This window comes from Phasianus colchicus, chromosome 3, assembly GCF_987193195.1.
Source record: "Phasianus colchicus chromosome 3, bPhaCol1.hap1.1, whole genome shotgun sequence".
Taxonomy (NCBI): domain Eukaryota; kingdom Metazoa; phylum Chordata; class Aves; order Galliformes; family Phasianidae; genus Phasianus; species Phasianus colchicus.
In genome coordinates, this window is record NC_143438.1 from 10,436,531 (window position 1) to 10,459,947 (window position 23,417).

Consider the following 23,417-nt stretch of genomic DNA (forward strand, 5'->3'; position numbering starts at 1 on the left):
GATCTGCAGTAATATGTATGTTGAAAGCATTAGAGCAACCGCACACATTTGCTTGCATTCCCTCAAATTCCCCTCCTAAAGCCAATTACCAAGGCAACCTACATAAAAGGGAAACAGGACAAAATAGCACTTCAGGTAGTGCACTGTCAATCTGTATGTGTGTGAGTGCTTAGTTTTCAAAGGAAGTGAAAGCTTAAGGAATGACAGACTGTTCTCGCATGTATTTCTTAGGAAAGTTTACTGTGTGCATAGAATTATAGAATTACTCAGGTTGGAAAAGACCTTGAAGATCATCAAGTCCAGCAACAACATGACCATACTATCCTAACAACCCTCTTCTAAATCATGTCCCTGAGCACCACATCCAAACAGTTTCCAAACACATCCAGGGATGGTGACTCAACCACCTCCCTGGGGAGCCTGTTCTAGTGCTTAACAACCCCTTCTGTACACAAGTTTTTCCTGATATCCAACCTAAACTTACCCTGGTATAACTTGATGACCATTTTTCTGAACTTAAGAAACTCACAATTGCCTTCTGAGGAACCAGGGCTGGTAGCTCATCCATAGTCTAGCAAAATATCAACTATCTGTGAAGTCACTGATGTATAACAAAGTAATACCACCTATAACATCTCTTTGTAATGCAGAAATTCCCGTTACAGGAGTTATCCAGGTACAAGCTGATTCCGCACATTGAAAATATTGGGGATTTGTAAGGGACATTGCAAAAAAAAGAGCATCTGTCTGCACATAGGAACGCTCCTACACTCCTCATGAGCCAGCTTCTTTCCTCACTTTTGTGATTAAATTTTGGCAACAGATGTGACGGGCAGGTCTGGGAGGTATTAAACTTACAGGCATTCCCAAAGCTACCTACTCAAGTTTCCAAATATTTGGAAGATTCTTGTGTATTTAAACATACCTTATTGCTTTTCTGTGAATGATTTCCAGATCTTACAGTATCTGGTAAGTGCTTCCATTTACCTCCTTTTCGACAGCCTGTATTTTAGATGAGTTCATATTCACAATATCAGGGGAAGATCCTTTAAAGCCTTTCTGAAAGAGCTCAGTATCTGTTTTTCTAGGTGTTGGGAAAGAGCCTTAATCTTGTTTTGCTAATCTGCATAATAAACTGCTTCTGCTTTAATCAAAGCTACGGTGAGTAATAAACATAAAGCTTCAGTCTTCTAGTGGTTAGTGTTTGTGGTGACAAACTTGTAGGAGATGAATGGAGATATTGGATCAGACTAAAGGAATGGATGGTGCTAACAGCCTAAACATTCCCTGGAAGAGGGAGAAGTATATCAAGAGCTTGCATTAGTAAAGGGGTGTAGAACATAAAGAGAACACCCCCACCCGTTATTATAGAGCTTTTATTCTCTCATTTAAAAATACTGGAAAATACTTTTAGAAGCTCAGGAGGAAGAGAGTAAAACACTATCAGTATTATTTTCACAGCTGGGAATGAGGTACATCCTAAGCCTTTAGAAACCCCATTGCTTCCCCATCTTTTTACGCATAAGAGAAAAATGAGAGAAATGGGTGGAAATACCCCCAAAATACAAGCACATTGTTTCTTTTCCCAGAAATTAATCAATTACATAGAAAAAGGTCACCTGGCATTTTTTTTTTTTTTAAATCTCTGCCAGCAAAACTTGAACAACTCCATGTTAAAAGCACATATTTTTGTTTTCTAGTCTGACTAAGGATTATTACCCGCAGAAAACAAATGGCTTTGAGCACACAGAACTTAATTACTGTTGTACCACTGCCCTCAAGATACTGTATTCATTTGATTCCACATACCATACATCTGATCAGGTACCCTCACTAGCCAGGCAGGCCTAAGAAGATGCAGGAATGCTGTTTCCCATGCTATCTGCCCACATTTTTAATGTCTGAGAACAACAAACAGACAGTATTCACAGATACAACATGAACAGAAAGGAAAAGAAAGTGTTTTTCTCCATTGTCTTAAAGGCTCCCTTCAACAGTGGAATAGGAAATAGCTGATTTCTGTCAATTTGGCTTATGTAAAAATAACCTGAAATATTCAAGATTAAACAGTTCTGTGCCTTAAAACAGCAGCTATTTGTAAATCCCTGAAAGGAAACAACATAGATATGTTCCCCATACTACATCCTGCTTGGATATGAGTGGCTCATATCCCAGGGGAAATGAAAGCTTGCTGTTCCTAAATTAAACTGACTTTAGTTCTTAACTCTTATCTTTCAGGACAAGTCTGATTTTTCTTTTTATGTTCACCCTTCAGACTGCAGTTGACATCAAATGGAGCTTTATTTATATCCATATAAATCAAGTTTCAGGGGTCACTGGTGAAAAACAATAAGAATTTTTAGCCATTTCTTTCCCTCACTCAGGACAATACCTTTTAAATTGCAGTGTCCAACTTAGGCTTTTAATAATCAGTAGAAAAATGGCATAAAATAGGGAACAAACATCAAACATTTCACATTCCTTTTCCTTTGAGGTCTTGCAGCAGAACTGCATACTGCAGATCAATCCAGTCACTTGGGTCAGACTCGATCACTCTTTCTCAATTAGAATATTTACATCTGTTGCACCAATAAAAGCAATGGACAATTTAAGATGAGATTAACCAACATGAGTAAGGAAAGAGCAGTGCTTTCAATGAAGCATATAGACAGTATTTACTTCCTCTGCTAAGATACATTCACTGTATTTAAAAAGCAGGAAAATGTTTTAACATATCAGCTGTAAGCAGGAAAAACTGGGGGAATGGCTGTTTTCAAGGGTGGATAGTGATAAGACAAGGGGGAACGGTCTTAAACTGATACAGGGGAGGTTTAGGTTAGAAATTAAGAGAAAGCTCTTCACCCAAAGGGTGGTGACACACTGGAACAGGTTGCCCAAGGAGGTTGTGGATGCCCCATCCCTGGAGGCATTCAAGGCCAGGCTGGATGTGGCTCTGGGCAGCTGGTGGTTGGCAACCCTGCATGTAGCAGGGGGTGTTGAAACTAGGTGATCATTGTAGTCCTTTCCAACCCAGGCCAGTCTATGATTTCAATAGAATGATTCCATGAAAACAGTAAAATGAGTATATTAACTCATAATATAATGTGCAGACATTTTAATATTCATTATCAATTAGAAATTTGATTACCAAAAGAAAGAATCTGACAGTAAAAAAAAAATATCTTGTTATTCTTACTGGAAATGCCTCAGCTGATGAGTAGGTTATGATACTTCACAAATGAAGAAGAGAGAGTAGAGAATTTAATCTTGCTTATGGACTTCCATACAGTAATACTTGCTGCACTCATCACCATTTAGATATTTAAATGCTAGATTGACAGAAACTATTTGAAATTTAACAGTGTTAAGAAAATATTTAGGGACAAGAATGTTCTGGTAATAGATATACTGATAATGTTATTCCACATTAAGCTTCACTGTTAGTGTAACAAAGCTCAGCAAAATGCACATAGGTGAGTTTCAAATTGTTAAAACTGCACACTGAACTGCAAAAATGGAGCAACAAAAGTATTGCCAGCTTGATAGAAAGGTGAGGGAAGTTATCATCATCTGTTTTTGGGATTCTCTGAGCTTAGAAAGTTATACTGGAGATGAACAAGACACTCACATAGTAGTGCAACAAACAGCCTTGCTGTTACACTCAGTGGTTGCACAGTAACCACAAGGGCTTCCCAGTAGTAGGAACCCTCTTTCCTGGAAGATTAAAGAGTTTCAAGAGCTCTACAGTTGCACATAAGGGCTACAAATACATTAAGTACAAATACTCAGGCTTGTCATGGGTATTTTTGGAAGATGCAGCGTGAAAACCTAAATAATGCAGACCTGTGACAGTGATTGAATAAAGAAATAGGTGGAGAAAGCATCATGTTTCTTTCAGTGGGTTAGTACAAACACTCCCTGAGCTTGCCATCTAAATTCGCAGTCCCAAACTATTAAGTCTGTATCTGATCCAACCTTTTTATCTTCAGAAAGGGCCAAAATTTCGTAGTAACACCTCCTCTGGGTAAAACACAGCCTTCTGTTAGGAGGGTCACACAGGGCTTCCAGCCCTACTGGAAAAATGATGAGTTGTTGAGGTCAGAAGCCCTTTTGACACAGTTGTATACACCATTGAAAACCCACACAAAATCATACCCAAAAGCAGATCACTGCAAAACCTCTACTTCACACACAAACCAGATTTGTGGGTAAAAGAAATCAACCCTATGCATAATGATCATTCTTCAGACATTTTCACTGGAAAAAAGAGAAGCCACTTCAGTGTAAACTATATGGTTTTAGGATTACTAAAATGTAATATATTGAACTGCTCCACTTAATTTGTCATTTTTTCCTTGAAATCATGAATTGTAGCTAGGTGTTGGTTTTAGGGAAAGGACACTTTTTTCATTACACAGTAGGAGAGTGGGAATTATGCAACAATCTCAAAAGCTTGTTAAAGATGAGTTGACTAACTGGTTGGTCAAATATTTCCCTAGAATTTCTCTTTGGTAGCATTTTCAAACCATGATTTTAAGGACTTTTAGATTATACAGCTACTTATTTATTCTCTAAATGAGACTATTTCAGCGCTAGTATTAAAAAAATAAATCCATGCCGAGTACATTCAGCAGTTCCAGTTTCATCAAGCATGGTGAAGCTGTAGATTTACTAAGGCATTAGCTTGCATTAATCCACTGGCTGATAGTAGTGGGTATGGCAGATACTCCTAGGGCATGGGTGGATGTTTTAATTGCACAGCTGTGCACAACTGATCAGATCAAGGCTATCCCCACTGTCTAGCACAGGAGGTGTCAACTCCTTGCTATGAAGTGGAAGAATATCATCAATACTGTGAACTCCTTCTTCAACTTGTGGATCTATTGAAAAATATCAGGAAGGAGGACAGAAAACTTTTGGTCCTCATCCATAAAGAGGCATGGTCTGTGAAATATGAAAGTTTGGAAGAAAGCTTTAGGTGAACTACTACAGCAGATTTACCCTAGCATTTGGTTTAGTGTCCCCCATCTGCATTTATTCTACATGCCTGAGGAGTCTGCTAAGGATCTCATAAATTAGTGAGAATTGGTTACAGAAACTAGCATCCATGAGCACAGTAAGGCCCTCCAAAGCTGCAGAGCACAGACTAGACCTCCTAAGCACTAGTACAGATGTAGTACATGTTTAGCAGATAAAGAGGTGGTGCCATATAAGGACTCCTTGTAAAACATAGCTTTGCAGATATGGAGTCAAGGCAGGAAGCAAAGTCTAGTCAGGTACCGTCCAAAGAGGAGGAAAGAGATTTATCAAAGTGGCACATTGTAACACTATAACATGATGGAAAACACAGCAATGACAACGGGATAGCAGAGCCCCAGGCTACAGAGTAAGTGAAGATAAGCTCAAATGCAGCAGCCATAGATGCAAAAACAAAGGAAAAAAACTGCTCACCTTCAGAAAGCCTCACATAGGCAGAAATCCCCAGTAAGACACCCTCACCTCCACTGCCAACCCTTAAATGACTCTGTGAGCTCCGGCCATTCAAGTGCATTGCTTGCAGCTGAGCTCTTTTGGTTTGGCTCTGCCTTCCCACCAGGTGCTCAATCACCGGTTCAGACTTAGCATTTCTGCTACACACATTCAATATGAGTAGAAGCAAAAGCAAAGAGTAGGGGCCAGCTGTACTAACAACTGCACTGAGAACCAGTACTCTGCATGTATCCCTTTGGCCTTCTAGCTGCTGTCTTTTGGCCATGTAGTAAAAACTTCACACTTGCAGACAGTGTACATAAGCTTTCGAAAGTAAGGCAGGGTTTGGTGCTCTCAATACCACCATCCCTTCAGCACCCACAAAATGTCAGTGCTTGTCACCGCTGGCACTGGTACTGTCAGAGTCCATTTTGATGCAGCTCTGCTTTGCAATCTACAGAGCAGGAAAACCACATCCTTTCAGAATGTGACCTACTAACTCTCAGAGTGAGGTGTGATTTCGCTCAAAAAAAAAAAAAAAAAAAAGCCAGAAAGACATTTTGAAGCTGTAGCTAGCTTAGTGCAGAGAGTAAGATATTGATGCAGAGGTTACTGAATCAGTAATGCATTTAGGGGTCTTTGCTTTTAAGCATGGTACAAATTAGCAGATACAAATAACAGCTAAAAGGAGTGATTTCCTTTTACCATATCTTTGTGTTCTTCATGTCTTGCATGAAATTAACAGGCTTTTCAGAAATTCTGGGAGAAATCATACTGGCTACTTTGAGCACTGAGATGCCTGTCTGCAGTGAATCTTTTTCTGCTCCTTGCTGGACCATGGAAGAGGCCACTTTTTGTTTACGGGATAGAAATGACAGAGGTCATGGCAGCGTAAGTGAGTAGGCCTTGAAATTTTACAATGGATGAATTTTCACTTGGCTGAACCCTAGGAATCAGAAACTGGCCTGGATTTTTCTACTGCTATTACTCTGACTACCAAATCTCTCCCGCTCCCAGAATTTCTGAAACAAAATTTTACCTGGAAAGAGCTCAAACATATTTTGAAGAGATTATGATGATTATTTTATGTGTTTTCTCCTCTGCGTATCTCATTTCTGCCAGCAGAAATGCAGCTGTAGACAGGGAGATGCAGGTCTCAAACTCTAGCTCACTGAGCCAGGCTGTTTAGATATCTTGGCTATAATCCCAACAAATATTCAGAGTTTGGATTCAGAAGGCTCAGGCACCCAGCTCTCAGCAAGCTGCATGAGGGTGGGCATAATGAGGCAGGATCTATTGGAAGAGCAGCTAAATGTCAGCTGAGATAACCTAAGATACTTGTCCATAGATTCTTTACTTAGGCAACCCAGTCCCATTCCTGCTGGACCCACATTTACTTTTGAAAATCCATCCCTCAAATATTCACATGCTTAAGTGAACTGAAACTCCAAACCACTTTGATTTTTAAACAGAAGGAGGACACAGAGCCAAGAGCAAGGAAAATTTCACTAGTTGCTACCTGTAGCGTTACAATACAGTCAGGGATATACTGGGAGAGATCCAGAAAAGTACAAGCATCATATATGTTCCCTATTGAGCCATGCTGTAACAGCTGGGTATCCAGCTATCCTTGCCACTCAGCTCATGGCTGCCTGCACTGCAGCTGCTAAGAACTTTTTGTGTCATAATCAATAAGTCACTAAGTGCCTTGGTCTCCTTCCTGCAAAATACCGATGATGATTCTACCACAGCCAGCATTTCAGAGATTGCCATCATACAGCATGTACCAGAGAAAAATCTGTAAGCTTTCCTTTATTTCCCTCTTTTAAAAAGTACACCTAAACCAGCTTCTTCTCCTGTGCTTCTTTACACACATCAGTCACAGCTGTAGTCCAGAAGGGAGTTCATATTGACATCTCAACGCTTGTTTTCTAACCTCACCTGGTACAAAAGTGGCATGCTCTGCAATTAATTCTCTTATGAAATTTTGAAGGGAATTATTAGAGTCATGACTAGCAGGAAAGGATTTCAAGAGAAAACCTCTAATAAGGAAAGCATGATATGAGCAAAAAACCCTTCAAATTAATTGAACAGAAATCAGCCAACCTGAAGAAAATCACAAACTGTTTGCAAGTGATGAAGAGAGATGCAAAATTCATCACTCCATTCAGCTCTGAATTCTGAAACTTGACAGTGTTATAAAAAGAAGATTCCTGATTAGAGAGGAAGTAGTTCCTGCTTGAAGGCTAGACTCACTTTTAAATTGTCTTCCCATGCCCTAACTTTTCCATATCTAACTACATCATTCATGGTGAGCATCTAGAGTTCATCTATTTGGATTTATCTACACATAGGAAGTTAGAATTATTACCTTACACATATGAATGCAACTGTCACCTACTCCAACATAAGCTTTATCATTTGGACTGGTCCCAGCGGCAGTAATCACTCATAAAACTGAGCAGCTTCAGTACAGCTTGTGGGTTCTCAACACCACCAAGGTCTTGCACAAATTAAAGACAGATGTGGTCTTCAGCATGTATGGCTAGTTTAATCAGTGGTTACAGCACATGTATCTATAAAAATGACATGCCTGACATAATTTAGATTATCTGGGGACGTGTAATTACTAATAATACATTGTAGCTCTAGAACCACAACTAGATAAACATGTCACATACATGCTTGTTTTTGTTTTCTAAAATGCAGAGCAAGCTCTGCAAGAGAAAACAACAAACATTAAGGGCTGGCTGAAAACTGTCCAGGGCTGCAGGGGGAAAAATGCTTGTCTGCATCAGGTGTCTTTCATTGTATGACTGCACAGAAAAAGATGTAAACACACTTTTTATTTACTGAGGTATTTGGATGAAGTAACGATAAAAGCAGGAACAGATATAAGTTCACAAACTCAACTCTTCTTGTTTGTTTGTTTGTTTGTTTGTTTTCCTGTAAAGACTAAAGTAGTGAAATAACCACTGTTAACCTCAAAGAATAGGACTGAGGTCAGCAAACAGAGCAGCCTAAAAGCCTGAGGGATGAGGGCAGGAGGAGCAATTGCCACTCATCATATGAATGGCAAGCAAAGAGAAAAGCAGATTTGACCTTTCAGGGAGACCTGGAAACAGCCCCAAGAACAGTGGTCATTAAAACAAAACAAAACATACAAAAAGGCATTAAGAAAACCTCACTCCAATAGGAAGAGGAAGTGGTTTAAGGGGATTAGCTCCAGAAAAAACAAAGCTCCACTCTTCCTCAGAGTGCTGAGAACTCCCAGAAATACTCTTCTATAGCACTGATGGGGCTGTGAAAATGGACAAACGTTGGCAACCACTCAACAAATGATAGTAATGGGAGGTGACATCTCTGGACTTCAACCAGCTAGCACACAATTGTCTCATTTTCATGGGGTGTCAGATTAGATTTAGCCTTTAGCACTTTCCTTGTTATGTGCCGTTTACCTCCTTTCTAGAGCAGAACACAGAACATTTACAACTCTACACTGACTTTGACCTGCAAACACAAATGCCAGGCTACAAAAAACGAGAGCTGAATCATTTATTTTCCCATCTGTGACCTTTCTACTTCCCTTTCATGTCACTTTGTTTCTTTATGAGTGGCTCTCAAGCATCTACATCCCAGAAGCATTTGAGAAGATTCAGTAGATTTGTACTTGGTGAACAGGAGCCTTTCACAATGGGCAAAACAGAGTTCCCATTTTCTGACAGTCCTTCTTCAACAACCATAACAACTACAAAAACTACAACAGCCTGGTAACCTGTTTATTGAAAACCAAACTGAAATGCCCTCAATTCTTGGGATGTCAGAAGCAAACAAACATGCAACACTGTCATGGCTATCAGCTAGACATCAGTTTTGCCTTGGCACTTTACGGCTGGGAGAGCTGACAAAGTCTTCTCCGTTTTGAGACTAAACACACGAAGTCTCAGAGCCATAGCCAAATTCAAGTCAGGTTTGCTAGATCAGGATTACTCAAATGCCCTCATGCTTTCACTGAAGTGTTCTGCTGTACAAACCCAACTCCTCAGGATTACTTGCCATAAGACCAGAGAATTCAAAAGCATTGATGCTTTTCTGAAGCTGATTTTCAGATCCCAATGTTTTCTGCATCAACACAAAAAATTCCAGTCCCTTGATCTTCAAGTTTTTTCAAATATTTAAGCTTTAAAATGAGATGGATTTTATGGACTCAAAAATGGGCTAAAGATAAGCTCTATGGAGTTGGCTTGCAGACTTCAGAGTTTGAATCTGAGACTCAACATAGAGTAATTGTAGAGATGGAGAGAAAAGAAAGGTATGAAAATGAAAGCAGGCAATAAAATTTCCAGGTAGTTTAGATACATGGGGACTTCTAGAGAAGAGGTATGGGTATGACTAGCATCTAGTATTGGTATGGTTAGACATTAGACTAGATCTGAATTAGTCTGAATTATCATAGAAGAGATGTCTAATGCTACCTACTTCTGCTCAAGCTGGAAATACCAGAAAAATTCCCTTTGCTTGTGGTATTTTGGCACTTCTGGGTTCAGTATACAGAGATGAAAAAAAAACAAATTACAGAAAGGCTTGAACCAGAGCTCCATCCAAAACCCTTGAGAGCACGTTACATCTTTGGGTTGAGTTCCATGGAAGATGGATGCAGGATGAAGAAAAAAAAAGTTAACACCTTCTTCTCAAAACCTTCAAAAAAACAACTGTCCTGACTACAGTTTTCTTGTGGAAGTAGACAAAGACTCATCAAGGATCCAGTTCAGCAAAGCACACATGCAAATGAAAGCACATGCATAAAGCAGTGCTGAGCACATGCGTAAAGTTAAGCACATGTCCAACGGAATTGTTGAATACAGGACTTAGGTTTTAATCCCTAGCATTCATTTCCCATTTAGACAGACTTTTCAGGGAAAGAAAAGGGATTTTTTTTTTTTAAAAAAAGAGGGTTGTTTAGCAAGATATTTTTAGATAGATTTTTAATGGAATATTTGTTAAGCTTTCTTCCACCCCAGCTCTCCCCTAACCGCTGTCTGGGTTTTGTATGTGTTTTTTTAATGGTTAGTAATGCATCATAGTATGGCTGCTGTTTAAATGTTTTTCTGAAGAATAAAAAAAAAATGTAGTCTGTGCTTAAGAAAAGTGGTTTGGCACAAACTGGACGTTTTCAAACATCCATTTACCAGATGGATCACTTTGTTCAATTACAAAGAAGAAAGATGGAAAAAGAGTTGAAAATCGAATGGAATGTTCCTAAGCACACAGCATTGTTTACTATCTGCATATCTCCTGGCATCTTGTGAGAAACTATCAGTAAGCTCTTCAAAAAGCCTGCATTTTTTTCACAATAGTAAAAAAGGCAGTAAATATATTCTACAATAGCCTGATGGAAAAATGTGCTAAAGTATTTCTATAAATCAAATGTAGCAGCTTGGCATTAGCTCTGAGGCAGTAAATTTAGTAAATTAGGACCAGATGATTTTAAAATAGAATCTTACATAACTTTCTGGTGTGATATATATATTTATTTGATTTAACAAAAGTTTGTCTGTCTTCATAAAGTTATCCTGGCTGCTACCAGAATGCAATTTGATCTTTTAGAACCGCATTTTTTGTTATTTACCAAGTGTGAAATGTTTCAAATAGCAAAGTAAGGAAGGTAACAGATTTTTCAAAAGGCAGAAAAGGGTATCATCTGTACTGATCCTCATGAGGTGTGAGGTAGTTTGGATCCCTAATGTTCCTATCCTAGTAAGAGACCATTTCTCTCTCATTAAGTCAATTAATAACAGTCTGTTTCTCTACCCATCTTCCTTTTCTTGCTTTTTTTTTTTTTTTTTCCCACAAATTTAAGTAAATGTTTCCCTCCGTTCCTCCAAACAGTGGTTCTTGTTCCTTTAAATACAGATTGGTCCAACAGACTTTTCTTTCACCCATCTGCTCAGACTAGGACTCAGCATATGAGATCTTTGCATTTCTTCCAGCTTTCTGACTTTTGATCTGTCTGTACCAGAAGACCTATCTCTGAGAAAAGAGGAAAATGAAATGATAAGTCATTTTAGTCAAAACCTTTTGACCCTGTCTACGTGTACACACCTGAAAACTGCTCTCCCAGCACATCTTTGACTCTCGTGTTTCTGAGCCCACATTTCCACCACTAGATAGTCATGTTCGATCATTTCTTGTGTTCTGGGGAGAGGGGATTGTGTATGCACAGCCCTCTCAATCTTCTTTTTCCATGAAGACTCATCCATACCATGATCTTCATTGGAACAATAGCTTCTGGAACACCACTGTGGAACCATTCCACAGTAGCTGGGAGCCCTTTCAAAAGCCTTGCTTTTCATAGAAAGAGCGGTCCTTTTACAGTGCCTATTTACTGACCAGAGAAGCAGAGCCAACACACTGCCTCAAAACTGTGAAGCAAAAGGACAGCCTCACTAACACCCTGACATATCCAAGAGTTTTATAGCAATGGCTTCCAGACATACATACTTCAGGGCTTTATGGCACAAAAAATGAGCTATGCCTCTTCTTGGAAAGTCGTTTTATAAAAGCCATACAACTCCCAGAAAGGGCTGAACTGTGAGGAGGTGGGGAGTCAAATCTTCATGTCAGCCTCATGACTCAAGCCCACATTAGACTTCAGAAGCAGACGTGAGTCGATCAGGATGTGTGGGAAAAGTCCGACCCAGAGGGTAAAGACAGAAAAGAGAACATAGATGCTGAAGGAGAGATCAGGAAACTGATATGTGCAGCCTTCCCTTCACGTAGCCTGGAGACAGGTGCTTCTATCAGCTCAGCCAGTGTCAGTATCCAGCCTGAAGTCAGTGAAAGAATAACAGTGGTGGATACATGTGACAGCTGAGTTATCTGCAGTGCTGCCTCCCTCCGCAGAGACAATCTGCTAAGAGGAGCCAATTAAGTCAAAGCCAAAGCTTGGGGTGATGTGTTGTGTGAGCCAAATCCTGGTCCCAATGAAGTCAAAGGAAGTTTTGCCAATGGGAACACACTTTGTCCTTTTCACCCCATCTTTGGCTACCCTATTGCTGGAAGCATTCAGAGTGCATGAACGACAGCAATGGAAAAGAAAAGGAACACAGTTCCCACGTTCCTTCTCTTCTAGTATTGTTTCCTGAGAATCCTGCAACACAAAGTAAGGCAATGATCTTTTCTTTAGATGACATTGGACTGAACTGCTTGTTAAAAATAACAGAAGAGGAGGAGGGGTTTGGAAATCAGTCATTTTCCTTTAAGGAATGATTTTGGGAGTGCAGACCATAAACAGATGGCAGCAAAGATAACCATTTTTGGCAGTTTTGTGAAGATTAAAATTTGCACTGAGGATGAGATGAGAGTTGAAACAGCAACACCCAAAGAGGAGAAAAACACAAGTCAGTGTGAGATATTTCACGTGCTTTTCTCTGTTATGGGTATCAACGAGTCTCCACAAATCTGGCTGAAGCAAAAGAAAGGAAAGACGCTCACTTTCCTATTACATATTTTCCCTCCAAACACATCCAAAAGAAGCAAATTTCCCTAAAATTCCTCAACCCTCAAATCACCCCCAGGCCAGGACCTCATGGGAAGCTCAGTGATAAAGGCAAAACAGGACTTTCCCCTTCAAACTGATTTTTTTTTTTTTTTTTTAATCCCCAATTTGCATTTTATTTGATTTTCACTTTTGATTCCCTTCCTCCCACTGAAACGAACTGGTTGCTGGTAAGGGGCACTACCAGAGAAAATGCTTTTGGTGCTATGAAAGGCTGGTTGACGAGAGGTGGAGGAAAGGAGAAAGTGAGAATATACAGTACAACACATCAGATCACCTATGCTAAAATAAGCATGAGAAACATTTGAGAGGAGGTTCTTAAAAGCAGAGACCAAAAAAACCACAGGCTTTGCAATCAAAATGGACACAGTTGCCTAGTCCAGTCAAAGGACAATTACTTGGACTGTGTGTAAAACTGATGGGTACTTTATAATCAGAAGGAACTGCATTTTAGGGGCAGTTCTGAATTTTTGCCAAGCTGAAGTAGTATGCATTCTGCCAGTTAGGGAGAAGGAGAACCTTCCACATTTAATACTCAGCTCTAGAGTTTTGCCCAAACTGGGTAATGTTCAGATTGGAAGCCTAGGCAAAGATCTGAGCTTTTCAATGCTAACACTCTGACTAACTGCATGAAGAGCTTAACATGCCTAAGTTACAGGGAAATTTCTTGTCTGAGGCAATTCTAATTCTCCATTCTTTTCATCTAAAACTAGCTATGATGTCTAAGCATATCTTCCTCCTGAGCAATCTCCCTGTATGATATCTATCATATGTCACGGACACAACTGTGAACTAGAGAGAACAGAAGTCTTTTGCAGCCTCCATAGTTGTGCTATTTCTCATCTTTTCTAAGAAAAACAAAAAAATGCCTCTTTTGGCATCAGTAGGTTGAATGGCATGCATGCCACACGTCTGGAAGCAAGCCTGTATATTTTAACTCATGTATTAAAAACATTCAGTGCCAGAAGGGAAAATAAAGGAGCGTATTCTACCAGCACAACTGTTAAGACTGTTTTGTTTGTTTGGGAAATGAATAAGCCTTTTACGGTATCTCTGGAAGGAATGGGCCAGTGCATGCTGCATCCTGACATTCTTTTCTGTCTCCAGCCTTTCCGAAATACCTTACATTCTTCTTGCCTCCTCAACACCACCAGGTCCTAGGGTGCTAGGAACCCAGTTTGCCACTGTGCTGCTGCTTTTGTGAAGGGCAGAAATTGCCTCCAGTGGCACCAGTTTCTGCCATCTCTCACACCCAACGGTATTGATGTTCCCAAGGCTCCTACTTGTTTTGGCTTCTCACAGTACAGGTGGCAGCTCAGTTCCAATTCCTGCCATCTTCCAGAAATTCTTGCTCATGCTGCTCAGGATGCGAATCCCCTCGGCGATCCCCATCCACACGCTCTGCTCTGCTGGGTTAGCTATGCTGCACGGGCCTGGATGGGCTGTTTTCCTCCATCCTCATCTGCAGTCAGTACTCGGCCTTAGAGTAGAGATAAATGTCCTTTGTTTTGATTTTGCATTCTCTCCTTTCCTTTCCCCAGAGTGAGATGGGTCCCTCATGCTGTTTTAATAGCGATTCCACTGTTTCCCTTTCCCATGTTCATTTCCTCCTGAAAACCTGACTGCCTGGTTCAAATAACAAGTGGAAATTGCAGCAGTATTTATTTTCATACTTTATGTTAAACTGGAATAGATTTTGAATTTTTTTGTTCACCAGATCAGGCTGGTAGCTTAGTGATAACCCAGTGCCAGAATATCTAAACCGCAATTGCCTTCCATGATTTCTCAGGCTAACAAAGGCTGGATTCAGTTTTAAATCTTTTGGGTGGGAGGACACCAGTGTGTTTCTTTCTGGCTGGCATTTGAAGCAAAACAGAGGGGACAGAGGGAGCTGCATTTATTCTCTTTATCTGAAGGAGGTTCAATAAGCAGGGCCTTGATGGTTGACTTACAGAGTTAAGCGAGCGATTCCTAACAAACACCACATAAAATGCCCTTCTTGAGAATGTTAACAGCTTTTGTGCTTTATTATAAAAAGGATGTGGGATGCCTTAGTTCATAAATGTTAAAGGAAATGTAGAATTATAGGCCAAGGCAAGCGAACTCATGCTGCAGTTTAAAGGCTATTTAAGCAGAATGGTATAGTCGCATTTAAAAAGATAGTTAACATTTTTTAATTAACATGTTTTACCAACATTTTTTCTTCCACAATCTGACCCTTGCATTTAAATCTGATCATGGCAAGGATCACTGTCTAACCTTGTGCCATTAGGACAGACTTCTGCTACAGTTATATGAAATAAACTGCTTGCTTGAAAATATTTCCTTCATTAGTCAGAGGAAAACAGAGCAGATTTTGTTTTGATCTACTGAAATGCGAAATATTGCCTTCTCTGGATGAGAATGAAGTCTTGTTCTCCTTATCTCCTCCTAAGATGGGAGAGGTAGCCTTTCTGTCCACACAGACATAGAACTCAGCCCACGTCAGTGGTGAATTTTTGTCAACTTTCTTTTCAGGAAACAGCAGCATTTCATCTTCTTTTCATAGATTTCTCCAAGCAAGCAAATTCCACCATTCTGTATACAAAACTGTTCTATACTGAAGAAATTCTCTCCACTGAATACCAGCTGAACCATTCTGCATAGTATTACATAGGTGATAGGACCAAGATTGATTATCAAGGCTCTCCTTGGTTCATGAAGTGCAGTGATATTATAACTAAATTAATTTTAATCCTAATCCCCTGGCCAACTATCACAGCAAGAAGTGATGCAGATGCTGCACAACAACCAAAGGATAGCTGAGGCTTTGTGCAGGAAAAAAAAGATCACTCAGTGCTTCCAAAACACCAGGCTCACAGACCCTTCCTGAAAAGGCTCTCTCAACTGTGAGGGAGACACTCTGCTGTGCCTCTCTTTTCCTAGGTTGTGTCATGGGGAAAGCGGAACAAGGGAGTTTTGTTTCAGTAACCTTTCAGAGCAGGATATCTGTCTCGTGTTCATCTCCTATCAGTTGTCACAGGGTGATAGCTGGCTGATTTGTTTCAATGGCTGTTCCCCTCCCAGCCTGGCCCACAGCTCTGTTTCATGTTGTACACTGAGGGCTGTGTGGTAAGAACTGATCTTGGCCAAGCACCCCTTGTGCTGCAGGGCCATTTCACCTGCTGACGACCCCCAGACACTTCAAATATACTCAGCTGGCAGTTTGGAGGGCACAGAGAGGACTCCACATCAGTGGCACAGCAGGCAATAAAGCAAGCAATAAGCTCACCAGGGTGGTGTGTGAGGAGACACTGGGTTGCCCAAATGAGCAGAGAGTAATATTAATTTGCCCTCAGCAAAAGCAAAGAAACAAAGGCCATTGATGCAGGCACAAGGCAAAGTCACAGAACCTATTTACTACTCCACTGAAATTGCAGCAGCATAAAATATGAGGCAGTGATTCAATTCATTTCTGGGCTGTGAAGCAAAAAGACACATTACATGAATTGCCCTCCTGAGAACTTCAATAGGGCCCCCTCGTTATAAATCCTGGCAGCATCGTTCAAGTTGCCTCTACAACACAGACATCAGCAGAGCCAGGTCTTGGCTTCCTCACCAGCATGTTCCATTGTATAATTTAGCTGATTATCCAAGGCAACCAATTTAAAACTTCATAAGACTATGCCTGAAATACAATATTACACAGTAAAAGCAACAACCATCAACAAGGTCATCGTAGAAAGCAAAGTGCTTGCACTAACCACAGACATGTACTTTCCACAATCATCACTTTCTATAGTAACACGCCAAGGTTAGAGGATCATATTTACAAATCTCTCTTTCAAGGTATATCTAATTCCTGATATTCACGATAGACCGGGGAGCTCCGCCACGCTGCGAGCTCTGCTACGTGTAACTAAGAGGGAATATTTCACCCTTGGGGAAATTAAAGACCCACTCAAAGAGCAAAGAAAAGCTGTGGTTGTAAATGGAGGAGGTGAGAGAGGGAGGATGCGTGAGTCAAATGAGCAGTGGGGTTTTACCACGGAGGCGGTGAGAGATGGCAATCTTTTTTCCTCCCTGTGAAATACTAATTACGACTATAATGTATAGCTATCAGCATCAATCAGTTTTGGGATATGATGCCCAAAATTTCATTCCAGTAGCATATAATTAAAAGTTTTTAATGTGAGCTATGGAGAGCAGTACATGCAAAACAGTAAATACAAGGGAACAACCCAGCCGGAATTTTACATTCACACATCTGTTACCTCGTATTAAAATCAGTCAGGGACACTTCAAATACACCAAAAGCAAAACAAGCTAAAACAAAAGCAAGTGGCACACCTTCTCAATTGTGCTTAGTTTGATTGTAAAGCCCTTCAAAAAAGGGAAAACACCAATTACATGAAAAGTATCAGCACTGGTAGGATGACTGGAAAACAGACACACTCTGCATAAAAACATAGATTAAGTCAGAAATATGATTCTACTTTTCTTGCTTTTGTCTCTAATACTTACCCAGTCCTTATTAACGTGCTTTTACATCCTTTAATGCATTCATCTTCACGACAATGGTGCCAGAAAGGGAGGCTTTCACATTAAGAGTTTATACATTAAGAGATGATACAGTCTTTATCCAGGGAACGGGATTTGGGTGCCAGTCCAACACCACGCTACTACTTTGGCCACTGCATTCTCTGCCCTTCGCACAAATACCCTAGGAGAAATTTTTATCCATTTTTATACACTCAGAAGAGTGTAAGCAGTCAACGTGAGGCCAAGGAGCCAGCAAAGCCATGGCACTGCATAGGGACCGGGGACCAAGGATGGTCACAGAGCGCATACTTGATGAACTATCAGGGCATGTGCAGGCAGGAAAACAGTACTGAAAAAGAAACACCAGTGAACACGTACAGTACTTATTTTATCCTAGAACGACAAAGCGGAGAAGGAGATTACAGATAAAAGTATTGCATTCTTTAGAGGCTCTGAAGCCATGTCAGCAATAGGATCCCTCTCTAGGGGATTAGTCGCATAAGAATGTAAGGATATCACTGTGCCACGGAATGAAGTTATGTTTGCGGTCCGGTAGTGGAAGATTATTCTTTGCTGTTTGTCCTTAGGCCACTAGAAATAGTCTTGAGTCCATCTGCGACCTAGAAATGTTGGCTAAGAGGCAGCCTGGGCAAAAAGGAGAGAATTTACTTCCCAACAGCCATCTCTAGATCACTGAGGCGGCTGAGGCCATCCATCCTCTGGTGTCTAACTGATGTTTAAACACACAAAGCGAGCGCTGGACGTTTTGACTCCAGTGGCAAGAAAGATCAGTTCTGAAGGACGCTTCCAGGGCGCTTTGAGCAGAGATCTGCCAGCGACGGGTGCCACAGACAGAGGCCTTTTGTTCGCGCACAGCACGAGCCGCCTCGGCTTCACGACCACGCGCGCTTTTCCACGAGTCGCCCAGCCCCGGCCCGACGGGGCAGAGCGGCGGAGCGGCAGAGGGCGGGGCCGCCTCTACGAGAACGTCCAATGGGAGAGCGCTATGCAAATGAGCGGTGTAGCCTGGCGGCGGGGCGGGCGGCGCGGCGGGGAGAGGCGCTGGCGATGCGGCGCTGAGCGGAGGGTGGCTGGGCGTCCCGGGCCGCAGCCATGAAGTACAAGGTGAGCGCGGGGAGAGGAGGGGGCGCTCGGGTGGTGAGGGAGGGCGCTTTGCTTTCAGCAGCGCTGGCTGGCGGCACTGCGGGAATGGGGCTGCGTGCGGTGAGTGGGGCAGGTGGTGCTGTGCTGCTTCCCTTTCTGTGGGCTGGTTATCCCCTTTTCTCGGGGTGGTCTGTTCGCGAAAGCAGTACAACTCCTTGCTTCAAAAAAATGGGCGGATGGATGGCTTCTCCCTCTTACCGCCGCTAAATAATAAGCCGGGATTTGGGACTTTTCCTGGAGTTTCCTTCAGAAGACGCAGAAGTGGAGAGTTTCACCCTAAAATTACATGAAGCCGTCTGGGCTGCATTAGATCGCATGAGATTGCCGTGCAGACGTACCGCAATCTTGTGCGATTGGAAAAAAAAAGGGGAGGGGAGGAAAAGCCTTCCTTTCTCCGCCAAAAATAACTCTGGCATCAATGAAGAAGTGACGGAGGAGTGTCACACACGTTACGGACCCGGAGATTTTGGAAGCAAAGCCTGTCTTCTGGCTGCACTTGGGCAGAGCTCGCATCCCTGCGACGCTGGATTAAAATGAGATGCAGGCGCACACGTTCTCATAGGAGCTCTGCTGGGGGTCTCTGAGCTCAGCCCAAACTTTCTAGAGCTCTCAGACCCAAACTTGGAAAGGTTAAAAGTCGTGTTCAAAGCTGCTGGCAGCTCGGTGGTAAGAACGACCAGGAAAGGGGATTTGTATATAAGATGCAGACAACTGATTCATTTCAAGGCTGAGATTGAATTCCTCTCCTGCCCCTCAGACTGTTCCAGGCAGACTCCGTACCTGCTTAGGAAAGCTTTACCAGAAAGCATCAGGCAACTGGGAGTAACAGAGCAGTGTGTTGCTGTCAGTGCAGACCTCGTGAGATGAGTTCCAGCTGTCAGTGACTGAGCGACACTTGCGTCCCAATGGCAAAATAATGGTCCTACTTAGTCATAACAACTTTCTGCCTTGTCTTATCACCATCCATCCTTCCTGCGCTGTAGGATCACGCTTCTTATGCAGCCCAGTGACATTGCTGGAATAGGAATTAAGGGTTTAAAACACACTAGTCCTCCCTGCTATGCAATGCTTCTCTTGCTCTGTCTGGTTGGAATGAACATTTTGGTTTGAGGAAGTGATTACGTAATTCAAGAGCAAGCCTTAAATACAAGAAGAGTTTGGGCCTCAAAAACCCTGTCAGATAAGGGTGTTTACTTTCCCTGGGAAATGTGAAGCAGTTCCTTGCTCTGCTTAAGTAGGACAAACATCTTTAGATCTACTTCTTACCCCTGGAGTAGCATAAAGAAAACACCTGCTCATTCAGTCTCTCTTATTTTCTTTCTCTATTGTCTTTCTTTTTTCCATGGGAAAACAACAGTCTTGTGCTTTTTATTCTATATATTCTATATCCTTTATTTTCTGTATATAACAGAACATACTCATGTCCTGCCTGGGAACATGCCAGCACTTCAGAGGTGACATAGCATCCAGGTGCAGCATTGAGTGTTCTCCAGGTGGCATTACTTTGGAAGCTGTCATTCTTTACTTTCATTGTGATAATCTATGAGATAAGGCCGTATTTACTGAAGTGATTGAAATACTATAAGAGCTGGGCAGAACAGGAACTGGCTTGTGTAGGAGACCCCGAGTGCATCTCTCCAGCACTACTGTCTTTACTTTCAGTATGACTAACCTGGGGTCATTCCTGGTCTGCAGTTCTGTTCAGTTCAGTTTTCTGCTATTAAGTCTGTATCTTCTCTCCTTTTTCACTCAGAAATGTTTTGAAAACTTGTTCCCTTTCTTTGTTCTTTCACCCAAAGTTCTTTTATTTTTCATTCCACTCTTTAAACTTTCTTCTAAGAGAATACTCAAGTCCAAGTCCTCTGAAAGCCAGTGAGACATTCCTGTGGATTTCAGCAAGTTCAGAATTTAGCCTTAGATGTCTGTACGTTTCTATCTTCTGTGTGAAATTCCATGAAGATGTGAATGTAAACCAAGGACAGATTTGACCCCAGGTTAGGACCTGTTCAGCTGTTCAGGTTAAATACTGGAGAATACAAAAGTTATTCTAACTGAGCCATGGGAAGATAGGAACTGTTGAGCGTAACAGATACATACAGGTTGGTTGTTAGCATTTCTTAGTCCTCCTGGACTGAAAGCTACTTTCAGAAACTAATTCCTGTAGGGTGCAGCTCTACTATGGCAATACCTGAGCTCTTCCTCATTTGATGACAGCCTCCATGTACCACGAAATTGCATCCCATCAAGTTCTCACAGGATGCCGTTCAGAATTCTTGAATTTGGAAGGCGGAATCCACCCGTTCTGGAACCAAACCCTGACTGTGATTCCAAGGATGAAGCAGTTACAGCTGAAATGCAACTTGTAGGAACAGAAATATCTGTGGGTAACTGTGATCAAAAAAAGTTCATGGATGAGAGAGATTCTCTCTGCCTGGTAACTCTATGTCCTATCTCTGGTTATACAAGTGTAACACGAGCAGAAGGACGGGGGCATTATCATAACAAGGCTTTTGTGGCCTGCTGGCTGTTCACAAATGAGACAAAAAAGAGGGGGAAAGGAGGAAAGGAGATTTATCTGTTTACTGAAATTTCCAAACAGTTGGTGAAAGAGGAGAGAAAAAGAACAACTACATTCCTTACCTCACTTAAGCCAAAAGGAATGACGTAGATGTAAAGTATGAGGTCTTGATTATCTATTTTTAGATAATTTGTTGGGCAAGGAAGAAACCTAAGTAAATAGGGCTTGAAATGCCTGCCATTTGTGCTTAGGCACAGTGCTGTAATATATAGACTTGATTACAATGCTTGCATGCCAAGACAAACAAAATAGTGTCACTGGGAAGAAATACTATATTCCCAACCAGAAATGCCTGTGAAAAGCTGCTTGTAACCCTGGCAATGAAAGACTTCAAGCATTGGGCCATGTAAAGGGAAAAGAACTGCCTGTACTTTACTAACCAGTCCTCTTTGTTTTCCTTTTTTTTTTCCTTTTTTTTTTTTTTCTCCCCTTTTCTTGGTATCTCAGCAATCACAGTGTGACAATCAAACCTAGAAGTAAAGAGGAGCTATAAAACCTCAAAAAAAAAAAAAAAAAAAAACATACTAGAGAAACAAATCAGTAAACTGAAAGCTGCCATTGTTACAGTTGTGAATTTACAATGCAAGTTTCATGATTTTTCTCTCTGCTGTGCATGTATGGAGGGTGATGGACAGAGTTTAGCATGATCAGGCCAGGTAGCATTTAGCATCAGCAGCACTAAGTAGCAGTAGGACTGGCTCCTTCCTGGTGGAGAACCACTGTCGTTTTCAGATTTCTGCTCTTCGCTGCCCAGTTGACTTATGGACTGCTTTATATGTCTCCAGTTTAGGGTCAGGTAGGCATTTGCATACTTAAGAGAGGTGTTTGGCCTAATACCTCAGAATATTTGAGAAACTCATGACAGAATTTGTTTGCAGTCCCAAAGACTTCATAGGATAGCAAGATGCTGTTAATTCCATTTTACAGGTGGAGATACTGAGGCTTAGAGACGTTACAGGACTTGTTTTAGAGGAAGGAGAAGAGCCATGACAAAGCATTACAGATAACAGCAGCATGCAGTTTGGGTTTTTTTGAATGTTTTCTAAACTTCTGTGTTTTTATGCTAACAGCTGCTCATTCGTAAGTCTGTTTCATCAAGAACTAGTTGTCCAGTTTGTCTCTGTCCACTAGTTCCTTGTAGAGGATGGGAAGCAGAACTGCCATGTGAACAGTCTTCCTTGTATTTTTTGGTCGTTCCAAATCAATGTGACCCTAGATGTTATAAGAGGCATTGGGTGTTTGCTTATGTGGGGGTTTCACTTCACTTTTAAGAGCCTACTAAAGAATGCAGTTACACTGGACTATTACTTTGCTTTGAATCACCTTGACACAACATTAATCACTCCAGACAATGCTGTGCCATCTAAAGACTTGATCAGAGGAGGCTCTGCTGGGACAGAGAGCAGGAGAACTGCCTAATGGTAAGGTGTAATGAAAACATCTTCTGCAAAAGAAAAAAAAAAATCAAGTGCAGAAGAAAAGTTTTGCAGCCCTTCAAAGCCAACAGCCACCACTTTGCACTATGCAGGCTTGTGTTTGGAGAAGTCAGGAAGTTTTACTGCGACCTCAGTGTTAACAGCTGGACCACAGTTCCTAGTCCTGTGTACAGCATCACCTTTGGAATCTCATAATCTTTAGCACAGTAACAGTCAGGGTTAGAAAAGATTGTACTTGTACTGATATCACTGAACATTGAACCTCCTACGTGAGGTGTCTCAGGAAAAGTTTATTTGGTTGTAAAGCAACAGGCACTAGGCAATTCAACATTACAAATACCAGAGTCATTGCACTAGGGTCAGGTGTGACGAGTGACCTGAGTAAAAGTTGAGATGAGGAAATTCTGACTCGCACACAACCTCTGCACTCCACTACTGGAATGGGTGTACCTGTTTGGCTTCTTTGGCCAACTTCAGGAAAGTTTAGAAACAAGGATCCTATCTGTGAACTACCTGCCTGTGTAGAGTAGAAAAACGTGATTGAGGCATGGGGTTTCATTGCCATTACTAAAGATATTAGGTGAACTTCTGGAGAGACAATCTGTCTTTCAAAGAGCCCACATTCAGTTGTATTAGGAATCATAAATTTGAAAGCCGTTTATAAGATGCTTCTTGTAATACAAGCTCTCTG

General features: G+C 41.4%; 2 protein-coding genes across 5 annotated transcripts in view; one reads left to right on the forward strand and one right to left on the reverse strand.

Annotated features, from left to right (window-relative positions):
• LOC149918398 (uncharacterized) overlaps window positions 1-17,850 on the reverse strand; it is a 99,940-nt gene extending 82,090 nt beyond the window's left edge. The window contains exon 1 of one of the 2 annotated variants that reach the window (XR_016464986.1): window positions 17,531-17,850. The gene's annotated coding sequence lies outside the window, so the exon portion shown is untranslated. Of the gene's footprint in view, window positions 1-5,451; window positions 6,663-17,530 lie in introns of those variants that run through there. The other variant, XR_016464985.1, reaches the window with a different exon arrangement.
• Window positions 1-23,417, forward strand: part of NEDD9 (neural precursor cell expressed, developmentally down-regulated 9) — a 90,817-nt gene that overhangs the window by 36,259 nt on the left and 31,141 nt on the right. For 2 of the 3 annotated variants that reach the window (XM_090136940.1, XM_031589361.2), the window contains exon 1: window positions 17,860-18,673. The exons of the other annotated variant lie outside the window; for it this stretch is intronic. In XM_090136940.1, the coding sequence (XP_089993066.1) occupies window positions 18,662-18,673 (12 nt within the window). In that variant the 5' untranslated portion in view covers window positions 17,860-18,661. Of the gene's footprint in view, window positions 1-17,859; window positions 18,674-23,417 lie in introns of those variants that run through there. 3 annotated transcript variants of the gene reach the window in all.